Raw genomic sequence first — 12,580 nt, 5'->3', positions numbered from 1 at the left:
GACTAGCTGAAGGATGAGAACATGAAGGGGAGGAGTGCTGTGTTGTTTCTCTTGGTTTCATGTAACATTCTTGGTATGTCTGCTGTTTTGTTTTAGGGATGTACCTGTCTGATCTGACCTACATCGACTCAGCCTACCCCTCCACGGGCAGCATACTGGAGAACGAACAGAGATCAAACCTGATGAATAACATTCTCAGAATCATATCGGATTTGCAGAGATCCTGTACCTACGGTGAGAGTTTAGACACACACACACACACACACACACACACACACACACACACACACACACACACACACACACACACACACACACACACACACACACACTAACAGGATGTCAGGGTGGAAAGAAAGTGTTGGCAGAGATCACTCAGCTGAAGTATCTGTGATGATGTCAGCTGACAAACCTTTTATCAGCAGCTGAACTGTAACCCTCTCTGTACTCTGATGTTATGTTATGTCCATCATGTAGAGGAACAAACGAGAGGAGGAAACAGCCCTTGCCACCTCACTCTCTGTTGCCATGGAAACACTATGAAAGAATCTCTGATATTCATTAATACTTCTGCACGTTTCTGTGACATTTGAATAAAAATAGGTTGAATAAAATATGCTCAGTTCAGATAGTTTTGCATCCTGATATATATCCAGGTTCAGTCAAATATTTAAAACATGTCAAGATATTTTATACTTCTGAGTTCTGATCTGGGAAATAAAATAAATATAAATATGCTTCTTTTAATTTCCAGAATATTTCACCAACCTGCAATTTTAGAAAAATTACATTTTCACTCTTGGCATGCTTTATTACCCAAATTGGTTGCCAGTTTTGGTAAGAGGTGATCAGGCACACGTGTCCACATTTACTCTAATGTCTGTTATTATCGCTGTTCTTTCAGATATACCGGTGTTGCCTCATGTACAGAAGTATCTCAACTCAGTCAGGTATATCGAGGAGCTGCAGAAGTTTGTGGAGGACGACAACTACAAGTAAGAAAAAAATATATAAGATACAAACAGCAGCTCCACACATCCGTGCCTCATCATAACTGATTCAGTCGCAGATGCAATTTCCTGCCGTCCTATTATCCTGTTTCTAATTTTATTGCTTATTGTGGGGCACAGTGCTTCTCTGTGTCTCCAAAAAAATAAAATTCCATTCCCCAATAATTTTCCTAATGAGAAATTCACAGTGGATGAATTCAAGCCGATGGAAATACCAATGTTCTTTATTTAGGTTGTCACAGAAGATTGAGCCAGGCACCAGCACACCACGAGTAAATGCCTCCAAAGAGGATCTTGTCGGTGAGTTTCTGTACAGATCACAATTGAAAGTTAAATGTTGAATCAAACCTGCAGAAATCATCTTCTTACCCCTCTCTCTTTCCACTCTTCATGGTCTATAATTTAAAAAAACATCTCCGTCCCACTCTCACCCACAGGCCAGGAAGCGTCAGCATCTCCTCTGTGCGGCCGTAAATGTACGGTAGCAGCTGAAGGAACCAAAGTCCCGGCCACGCCTCCCTCCCCTAGGAACCTGCTGCCCTACGGTCACAGGAAGTGCCACAGCCTGGGCTACAAGTCAGTTTTTGGTTTTGTATTGTATTGAATAGAAAAATTGGTATTTCCAGCTGTCATTTAACATGGATCCATCTTTTTACAGATTCTGGTGAAGGCAAAATGGTTTAAAGTAAAGATACTGACACTTGTCTGTTTGTCTGTCTTTATCTCTCTGTCACTGCTGTGTTCACATAGTTTTATCCACAAGATGAATACAGTAGAGTTTAAAAGTGCTACATTTCCCAACGCTGGTTCTCGACATCTGTTGGACGACAGCGTGATGGAGAGCCACAGTCCCACAAGAGGACATGCAGAGAGTTCAACTTTGTCTAGTGGCATTTCCCTTGGTAAGACATACAGTATACTGTGTAACATGTTGATCAGTTTGTATTTTTATATGTTCTTTTTTTTTTTAAACAATGATTTGCATCTGTACTCAGGGAGCAGCGAGGGCTCCGAGCTCAGTGAAGAGGTGTCTTGGCCAGCTTTTGAGAGGTAAGGCTAAAACATTCAAGACCGTGGTACTTTTTCATCACATCCATACACCGAATCATAAATGATCCCCATCCCTGATGTGATTGTACAATTTTCAAAGCTTCAGCCTCAAGACACAGCTATGCAAAATTGATGCGCCATTAATACACACACACAACACGCCTTGCTTTTGGCCTCGCAGCCAAGGCCATCATGCCTCATCCCTCCACTGCTGCTCTCAGCCTTTAGCGCAGATATAAAGATGCTCATGCTTCTCCGGCAGCCTGGAATGTATTAAGCGCTTAATGTTTGGATCCCCTAACCACTACTTCGACTGTGCCAACAAATGTCTGGTGCCACACTCACCAGTTCTGTAATTAAGGCTCAGCTCCCACTGGCCTGACTATCATCCTAACCTCCTTTCCGAAACACCATTTCTTTAAACTCTTAAATAATCCATCAATAACTCCTCTAACCAGATGACCACTCCTCCATCCAACCCTAACTCATGCAATTTGAAAGGGAAAAAAAAAAAAGAACAGCAACAAAAACCCACCAGCACAGCCTTAACAGTGTTCCGTGCCCCCTATCCTGTCCTATCTCATCTTATTCTGAACAGGACTCGGTTCTATCACTCTCTGGGCCCAGTGACCCGTGTGGCCCGCATCCCCTACAGAGGAGTCCTGAGGCCCAGCAGGTATACACATCCCGACCGGAGCAAATCTGACCTGAACCAAACCCTCTCTCTTATCCTCACTTCACGCCTGTCAGTCCCTGCCAGGGGCCGCTGTATGCCGGTGCTCAGAGCGTGTGTGTGTAATGCTGGGATAATCCTGTGGTGGAGGATGTGTGTGTGTGCGTGTGCGTGTGTGTGCGCGCGCTGGGATGAAATCACAAATCAGGTGAAGGGGAAAGAATCTGTTGTGATTTGGGGTTATGATTCTCTAGCTTTTGTTGCACATTCAGTCTATAATCTGGCTTTTGCTTTCATGAATTTCTTGCATGTCTGACTCGCACACACACACCACACACCACACACACACATTGAGCTCTAGTCAACTTAGATTTCTTCTTGTGATAGGTTTCCAAGATATCTCGCAGCTTGGAGCTAAAAATGAGTTTCCACAGTCGCACTGAGCTCCATGTGTTGCTGGAAACAAACTGTTACATCCTCATTCCTAAAGTCGAGAGAAACAGACTCTTCAGGGTTATTAAAGCCAATTCTCATGGCCGTTGCATATCAAGCGTCCCTTGCGGATAGGGATGGGTCTCTTTTCTCTCTCGGCCTCTCTCTTTCCACCAGGCTTCACTGGGCCTCTGCACTGGGCTTCCTGCTCTGATCCTCCAGACAGACACAATCTGCACACCACCTTGCCCCGTCTCTGCTCTCCTCTCTTCAAATAACAGCGCAAAAAATGTATATCTGTGAAATTCTGCGAAAACAAGACAGAAATAGGTGTAGTGGTTACTTACTCATCAAGCAGCGTCAAAAGTGGTTTTGCAGATTGCGTCTGCCTCATCTCTGATTTGATCTAGTATGTACGTGTGCAAGAGAACATGCATGCACGTGTTTGTTTACGTAGCTCGTAATGTTTATTTTTGTCCTGTTGCAGCTCAGCCGAGTCAGAGGAGCTGGCAGTTCATTTGTATCCCGGGGCAGTCACAGTCCAGGGGGTGTTGAGACGGAAGACTGTACTCAAGGAGGGCAAGAAACCGACAGTGAGAAGCCACACACACACACACACACACACACACACACACACACACACACACACACACACACACACACACACACTCTCTCACACACATACACCTACATGTACTCTGCACAGGAGTTCTAGAGCACATGGGCAATAAATGCTGTCTGTTCAGCACAGATAGGGCCTCAGAGTCTCCTTAACCTACACAACATCTCTGTTTCTCTTCCTTATACTCATTTTTGAATCTCATCCTATGTGACCGTGCTTGCATTTTTCTCTCACTGCCTTTGTTTTCCTTGTGCCTCTTATGCCATTTTATATTTGCTCTGAAATGATCCTTCTCTATTTTGGATGGAAACAAATCTGGAGCTCTTTATGTAGTTGAAATAACTTTAAACTGTCATAGGAGTGTGGATGATTTACAAGCTTCTTTGATGATGCAACAAGGTCTCAAATTTTTTCCAAATCTGGCCATGTGGCCAGGCGGAACCAGTGCACACCTGGATTATTGATTAGCAGCTTCACTTACTTTATGTCCCTTTTTTTTCTCTCACGTGCTTTTCCTCCATCCTAACCCCAACCCCTCATTATTTGTTTTGCGTTAGTGTTGAAAGTGCTCAATAGTGACTTTTGCATCCAGCCAATAAAGATGCTCTTCAGTCACCCAAACAAGCACAGACAAGCAAACACTTTCCACCACCCCCCCCCCCCCCCACCACCCCGGGTTGAAGTCTTTGCTCCTGTCTTTCTTCTCTCTGTCTCTGCATTTCTAATCTAGCTTCTTTATCTGTCCCAGGTGAGGGTTTTTGAAATAAGTAATGCAGCACAGATCCAGACATAAATAAAACCACAAAAAAAGTATCCCTGGATTTACTCTTTAAAATGATCTTATAGCTCCTTACTACTGTATTATAGTCTCTATATCAGGCTGAAGTGGCGTTTTTGACTGGATTTTACCTTTGTGCCTCCAGGTGGCATCTTGGACCAAATACTGGGTGGCTCTCTGCGGAACTCAGCTTTACTACTACCCTGCCAAGTCCCTGAAGGCCACTGAGAGAAAACATGTAAGTCACACATACACACAGACCGCTCCCTCACCCCCCCCCCCCTCTGTTTAATTGCACCATTTTTGTTTGTTAAGACAGAGAAGATAACTGCACTGAGACATCTGAAAGTCCTCTGCTATTTAAAAGGCACATTTTGTTAGAAATAAGAGCTAAAATGTGGCAAATTACCCCTAAACAACCTCCGTTTTATAAAGAAAGTGTTGACGTCTGATAGCCATTACTTGTTCACTCTCACTCAAAATGTATTTATAAAATGAGCTCAAGACAAAAACACTTCTGAGTTGTGGTTCTTCATGTGTTTTTGACTTGATGTTCCCAGGAAAAAAGGAAATGATGACTAAAATGCAGATGAGATCAATCAACATTTTTATTCTAGTTGTGACCTAATTTAAAAACAAGCAGAGCAGGCTGGATCTGTGTGTGTGAGAGAGTGCTTGGACTGTATCCCTTTCATAAGGAAGTTTACTGAAGCTGTACAGGAGCTCAGAGGAGAGAGTAGGAAGGAGGAGAGAGGGAGGAAGAAGGTAGGGGGGGCAATGAGAACTGGAATAAAAACAGTGAATGAGTGGATTTGAGATGTAGTGATTATATACGTGTGTGTTGGTGGAGGAGGGGGGGTGCAGCTGGATAGGGTCTGGCGCAGCGGGGGGACAGACAGATGGTAGCACTCATTGAATAATGAGAACAATGACATCACTGCAGACCTGCGTGTCACTCATAGGCTAATGAGAACCTTGTGGACTACACATGCAGGCTCACAGGCAAGACTGAGAGGTTACACACATACATACACACACACACAAAAAGCCAGCTTTAACATTTCTCCTCCTCCTACTAGACACAACAGTCCTCCGGAAAAAGAAAGTTAACGCTGTTTCCACTTGTCCTCTGCCCAGTTCAAGTCAACGTCCAGTAAGTGCGTGTGTGTGGTGGGTCTCATGGCCATGATGGCGGATGATCCGGAGCATCCTGATGTCTTCTTGCTGACTGACTCCGAGCAAGGTGAGACACGCACGCGCACACACGTTTGTCTTTATATCCTTATGAGGACGCTCATTGCCACAGTGCATTCCCTTAGGGCCTTACCCTAATCTTATCCATTACAACTAAATGCCTAAACCCAACCCTTACCCAAGACTGAATCTAAACCCAATTCTAACCTTGACATTAAAACCATGACTTAACACTTAAATTGTCCTTTAAAATTATGAGGACTGTCCAAAATCTCCTCACAACACTAAATGTCCTCACACCGTTGGTTTTCAAATGAAACTGGTTCTCTTAAAGATAGCAAGACATGCACGCACGCACACACACACACACACACACACACACACACACACACACACACACACACACACAACGCAAAGAGGAAATGACAGCACAAGCAAGCAGTCATGTCTCTGCAGTACGAAGGTGAACTGGGTCAGTGGAGTTTGCTTTGAATGTTAGCATCACCTGCACTCATTAAAGCATACATACAAACTCACGTTGTGTCTATCTGACTGCGAAGTAAGTTTTGCACGTGGACCGCATGCTAGTCATATCTAGCATTCTTCGTTTTATGCACACACATTCACGCACACACACGTACAGACACAAAAAGTAGCTGCCTCTGTCTTGAACCTTTCCACCGTAACTCTGTTTTTATTTTACTGGCCTGGCCAAAGTCAAATGAGGCTTCAGCCATCTTTCCAGACTGTCGAATACAGATGGAAAATGAGAGACTTGGCACCTCACACTGTTTGTCTCTGTTGCCTAGGTAACACCTACAAGTACCAAGCCGGGAACAGAACGAACGCATTGCTCTGGTTCAAACATCTGAGCGCTGCCTGTCAGAGCAATAGGCAACAGGTATGGCGCAATCTCTCGCACACACACACACATACACACACGGAATATTGGATATTACTCACATTTCACTCATGTTCCTCTTTCCCCACAGGTGCCAGCCAATCTGATGTCATTCGAGTGACCGATTCTGAGGAAGATGCATGAGACTGAGCGAAGGAGAGAGGGATGAGGAAACAGACAAGGAGGACGAGGAGGAGGAATATTGACTCAGTAGTGAGAGCTTTCACTGCCATGAGCCCACGACCGCCGATTCTCCGATTCTAGCTCTGGCCTCACTGCAGCCTCACCTGCCACCACTGCCTTAACTAGAGTACCCTGTGTGTATGTGTGTGTATGTGTGTGTGTGTGTGTGTGTGTGTGTGTGTGTGTGTGTGTGTGTGTGTGTGTGTGTGCGTGTGCGTGTGCGTGTGCGTGTGCGTGTGCGTGTGCGTGTGCGTGTGCGTGTGCGTGCGCGTGCGCGTGCGCGTGCGCGTGCGTGCGTGCGCGTGCGTGCGCGTGCGTGCGCGTGCGTGTGTGTGTTGACTACTGAACAAGGACCTGCACCACTGCTCTCGTCACCCATTTGCTCTCTGTGTCTTTGTTTTTACTTTGAGTGTTCAGCACTTCAGTGGAGCCATTTGACCTCTCCTCTCCTCTCTCACACAGACTGTCCCTGGATGGACATAAATAATCCTCTCCTTTGTTTTTTTCTTCTTTTTTTGTCTTTTAAGGGGTTAACTATTTTTATTTGTGTCCCCACCATGCTCAAATGCAAGATTTACGGCTTTTTTTCTCTTTCTTTTAAAACAAATAAATCAGCTGGACACACAAAGTCTCTCAATCACAACACGCTCACGCACATCGGACTAACCCGTTGACACACTTTTTTTTTTTTGTACTTACTCGTTTCAAACTTTTCAACATAAATACTGTCAGTCTGTTCATTCACTTGAGTTGGCTTGGAGTCACAGGACGATTTTACACAAACCGCACACTCAAACTCCTCTCACACACAGGCCTGTTGGATTGCATCGTTGTAAACGTAAGGGCTCTGATTCGCAATCGATTCCAGCAGAAGCAATTCCCACACTTCCTGAATGTGTCTAGTTTTTATTACAGAACCTAGTCTCCCCCCCTTTTTGTCATATACTCGCTAAGTGTTCTGTATGTATGTGTGCGTGTTTATATAGCTGCATAGGGTGGGGTGGGGGGTATTTGGTTAAATTACAGGAATGTTGTATGTGTTCCACATAGGTACGATAATCCCAGAATCTAAGCTAAGACATGTCCACGGTTGGGTAGACAAAGACAAATGGTTACTCCCTTTTTACAAACCTGTATTTCTCCAGTGTTGGTCGCTCTCCGTTGGCTGCCATCAGCTTAGAAAACTGATGCTAGGTTCACCAGACTCACACACACTAAACACTACAGACTTGAAACTGTGAAAGAGTCCGACAGAGACAGAGAGAGAGAGCAAAGAGAGCTCATAATGATGATTTTATCTCCTCTTCTTCTTGATGCTTAATATGGTCAGAGCCTCTGGTCTGGAGCAGACATTCAAAGCTACCTGGAGCCATACAGAGTCTATTTTAAATCTTGTTTGTTGATATTGTTTTGTGTTGTTAATTGTTTTTGTTTTGATTTTTTTTTTTGGGAGGGATGGTGCAGTTCACAGTATTACCATGTAGTAGATGATTACACGTCAATGTAGTTTTGTCTGTTACATTTGAATGTTACATTTTCAATTTTGTGTTTTTCCTCCTGTTATTTTGAATATTTTATGTACATGTGGATTTTATTTTTATTTTTTTGATTTTTGGTTTATCCCTTATTCTATTAACCAGGACCCAGCACAACCCAATTTTAGGCCCTATCCTTATTGTGTCTGATTTGGAATAGCTTAAGCACCGTGGTTATAAGTAGTGCCAAGTGATTTAAACGTCACAATGAAGCGTAAGCTGAATCAGATGTAGGCTTTGGCGTGTTTCGGTGGGAAAACCTTTGATCTGCAGTTTCCAGTGTGCATCGCAGATGTTTCGGTGTGCCATGAATAGACTGTTGCTGTTTGTTTTTGTCGGAAGCTAATCGCATCCAAATGAACTAAGATGATCAGGACAGTGGTGATGACAATGACGGGGCGCTTTATGTCTGTAATATTCATGAAATTCTCCTCCCTTTTTAAAACGGCTGTTTACATCATATGTTTACATAATCTTTTGCCCCACGTCACAATCCCTTCACTGCTCCACATGTACTGTATCTACCTTAGGAAACATATGTGGGGTATATTAAGTTCAGAGTTACAGTAGTTCCAGGTTTTCGTGGTAGATAGGTGAACATATCCATACTCCAAGACAGTGGATCCTCACTAATGTGCTTCACAGACACAGTTGGTCACAGGCCTGAGCCTTCATCCTGACACAGGGGAGACTCCACTCTCAGGCTAGTATCCAGTCAAAGAGGTGGACTGTGCACTGTGCGGCCGTGCTGAAGGCATCCAACCCACTGATACATTAAAAGTGTCCTCCACGTAATATGCAAAAATTAAACTTTGTCAGTCAGTTTAGGTCAGGCAAACATTACAAATGTAGACAAAGTAAATTCAGCACCCATTAAGAGAAGTTGAGCTCTTTCCTGTAAGGGAGATTAACCTGTGGAAGAATGAGGAAGCCAAAGAAAGAAAGGCATAATGCGGCCATTACTGTAAGTATGCGTGTGTGCCGCGCATACTTCTCTATTTTTTTTTTTAAACATTGTAATTAAACCCAGATGGGCAATCCCTCGAGGCTACCTTCGCTGCTGAGCAGTGAGGTAACCGGCTACCTAATCGTCTGTATGACTGACTGCCAGCTCGTGCTGCGACTCCACGCTGGCTTGTGATGTACCGGATACTGAAATGTAAAGAGGAGGAGGACTCGTGAGCTGATAGGAAGTGGAAATTTCACCGTGTCCACAAGGGCCGGTTAAAATGCAGAATGGAAGAGCTTTCTCCACAAGAGGAAGCGGAGACTTGTATGAAATGACAGAATCCCAGAGCTGAAGCACTAAAGAGGCTGATCATCACTGGTGTTTGAATAACGGTGGTTGGCAGCAGATGAAAAGGGCTATGAATGAAATGGGTTAGACAGAGTTCAGTTGAGAGACTGTTTAGCTGTGTATATCTACAGATGCTGGTTAGTGTCTTTTCACTGGCATAATCAAACAAGTTTAACCTACTGTCAACATCATTTCCACTCTTTCCATTTACTTTATTTGATGTTAACTTAGATTGAAAAAAGGAGCTGTAACTGATGCATATTTCCGAGTTCCCAGCCTTTTACTGAGTCAGACTAGAGAGATACATTTTTTGGGTTTAAAAATCTTCCCCACAATAAATACCCAAATTATGTCAAGCGCTTTTTGTGAGGTTTCCCTCACTGTAACCTGAGTTTACATGGTTTTCTTTTTTATTATCATTTCTGTACAGTGTGTGGTCAAGATAATGGAAACACGTTTCATATTGGGATGTTCTGTGGTCTCTTTAATTATTATTTTGGTTTCGAGGCCAATCACTATTAACGTAATGACTCCATGATTGTCGAACGTTACTGTTTTGGAACGAGAGTGGAAAATTCAAATCTCTCCTAATTTGGGATCATTTTTGGTCATTATGAAGAAACTTGATGCCATGCTTGAAAATTTGTTCATGTTGGTTCCTTTAAACTGACCATACTATCTATAAATGCACAATTTGCCCCGCATTAAGTGTTTAAGTGAATCTGCCATCATTATTATTATTATTTTTTTTTTTTTTTTTTAGAGTCATGAAAAATGTTGAAATTAATGTTTCCACCCGAGGAAGTGGAACCAATGTGAATCCTGCCTGCTGCGCGCTGGACAGGCATCGTTCACTGTTTACCAAGGACATCAACAAGCTTAGTTCAAATCATTGAAGGTGGCCAGGGGGATGTATAAATGACCTTTTAACCTGCACCCTTTACCTGGCTCTGTGTGTGTGTCTGTCTCTGTCTGCCCGTGTCATGACTGTGGCGAGCGCTGTGACCTCACTGCTGAGTGATGCGCTGCCTGGTGTGAAGACTGAGAACCAATAAACACTCTGCCCTTTTTTACTCCACACATCAGTTTCACGCTCATTGCTCAGATTGTGTGTGTGTGTGTGTGTGTGTGTGTGTGAGTGTGTGCGTGTGTGCGTGCGTGCGTGCGTGCGTGCGTGCGTGTGTGGCCCTTTTCAGGCTGCACTAGTGTCTGTTTGAGTCTGCAGGGCAGTAGCGACGCCTTTGAGAACTGCTGTTGAAAGTTGCAAGTCTTTGCATGACAGTTTCACTGAGTTTAATTTCTTCATCAGTTTGGCTTCTTAACAACAATATTTCCAAATATTATCCAAAAATCTAGATTTTAAAAAATGTTAGGGAACAACGTAAGTTTACTCCAGTCACTCTACATGTGCTGGGTTATTTTTTCAGTCAGTAATTTCTCTTAATGAAGCATGACTTCACTATTCTACAGTTACAATGACATCCATCACAGTGCAGATGTTGGCTTTTTATTACCAACAAAATGAACAAGTGTGGGTCCTTTGGCAGTGAACGAAGTCAGAAGGAAAAAATTACTTATTTTGTAAGCTCATATTTTTCCATAAAGGTGTCTGCAGCACTATGCTATTGTTTTAGATCTAAAGACCCAACAGTTCTTTTATATTGAATTATTTTTTTAAGTACATTTTCCAGTTTTTTTGATAAAAGGAACGGTTCACGTTTTTCAAGTCTTTCTTAAAACAACAGTTAGGTGCCCAAATGAACATTGAAGCAGGTTTTGCTGGCTGTGATCATTCCTCTAGTTCATAATGATTATTCGAGGATCCCCTCCAAATTAGCTGACAATGTAAGTGATCCACAGTCGTCATTTTGAGCAAAAGTGTTTTTAAAAGTTTATCTGAAGATAATATGAGACTTCATCCATTTGAGTTAAAGTCTTTCTAGTAAAAAAAAATCCCTCTGTCTTCACAGATGGAAGGATAATAAAAAAAATTAAAAAAAAAAAAAAGGAAATTTGGCAATATAAATACTAACTTTGAAAGATATTGACTTGATTTAACTAATTTGGAGGGCTGAAGCCTCGGGAGGGCTGTGGATTTTCTCCATCGCCTACATTGAAAATACATTATAACGGGATCTCTTCATGGCTGAAAAAATCTGAAAAGGAAGAATGAGGTTTTTTTTTTTCTGAACCCATTAAATATTAACCAAAAATGTAAACTACATTGACTAGTAACCAACTATTCCTTTTATGTGAACATTTCTTCAGTGGGGAACTTCACTCTCAAAATATCTACAGGGTTAAATCTGTCCATATCCATAAGGTGGAGTTAAATATATTTGGCCATCCTTAAAGCCATTTGTCATTTATTTCATCTCAGATAATGGTAACATTCTTCTTAATATCAAAGTGTCATTTTGGTATTTATCTCACCTGCTTGTAAACTTATTTTCTACAGAAGACAAAAGATGATCATTTTCCAATTTGCTGTTGTACGTAGACAGGGGCACAAATAAAAGCAGAGTCACAGTACTTAATCAATTGATAAAATGCCTCGCTGGATCACATTCTGCATGCAAAACGAATCCACTGAATCTGTCTTTAGAGGTAAAAACACCAGCTGAGCCTTCAGAGAGCCTATATAGAATTACCCACTGAGACGTCCAAAAATTGGCTTCATCAATAATAAAGTGAGATTCTTGGAAACGACAAAAACAAAAATCTGCCTCAAACAAAAAAGACATAAAGCTTTTCATTTAAAGTCCCTGTGCACTCAAAGATCTGTTTTTCTTCTTGTTCACTCAGTTTGATGTGTGAGCTTCACTATGCAGAATGATGTATGTGCAGAGTTTGACACTAAAAGGCTGTTTTCACATTTATCTGCTGAAAGTGGAAAGTTTCTCTG

The 12,580-nt window shown here is 42.5% G+C and overlaps 1 protein-coding gene across 1 annotated transcript in view; it reads left to right on the top strand.

The window, feature by feature from the left end:
- Window positions 1–7,049, top strand: part of ralgps2 (Ral GEF with PH domain and SH3 binding motif 2) — a 72,703-nt gene extending 65,654 nt beyond the window's left edge. The window contains exons 10-21 of the mRNA XM_062424922.1: window positions 97–234; window positions 905–995; window positions 1,243–1,310; window positions 1,448–1,586; window positions 1,761–1,912; window positions 2,006–2,060; window positions 2,659–2,736; window positions 3,653–3,758; window positions 4,711–4,803; window positions 5,703–5,808; window positions 6,569–6,660; window positions 6,752–7,049. Coding sequence (XP_062280906.1) covers window positions 97–234; window positions 905–995; window positions 1,243–1,310; window positions 1,448–1,586; window positions 1,761–1,912; window positions 2,006–2,060; window positions 2,659–2,736; window positions 3,653–3,758; window positions 4,711–4,803; window positions 5,703–5,808; window positions 6,569–6,660; window positions 6,752–6,781 — 1,148 coding nt within the window. The 3' untranslated portion in view covers window positions 6,782–7,049. The remainder of the gene's footprint in view (window positions 1–96; window positions 235–904; window positions 996–1,242; window positions 1,311–1,447; window positions 1,587–1,760; window positions 1,913–2,005; window positions 2,061–2,658; window positions 2,737–3,652; window positions 3,759–4,710; window positions 4,804–5,702; window positions 5,809–6,568; window positions 6,661–6,751) is intronic.
- The last annotated feature ends 5,531 nt before the right edge of the window (window positions 7,050–12,580 follow it).

This window comes from Scomber scombrus, chromosome 8 (assembly GCF_963691925.1).
Source record: "Scomber scombrus chromosome 8, fScoSco1.1, whole genome shotgun sequence".
Classification (NCBI taxonomy): domain Eukaryota; kingdom Metazoa; phylum Chordata; class Actinopteri; order Scombriformes; family Scombridae; genus Scomber; species Scomber scombrus.
Note: the sequence above shows the minus strand (reverse complement) of the source record. Positions and strands in the feature narration are given on the sequence as shown.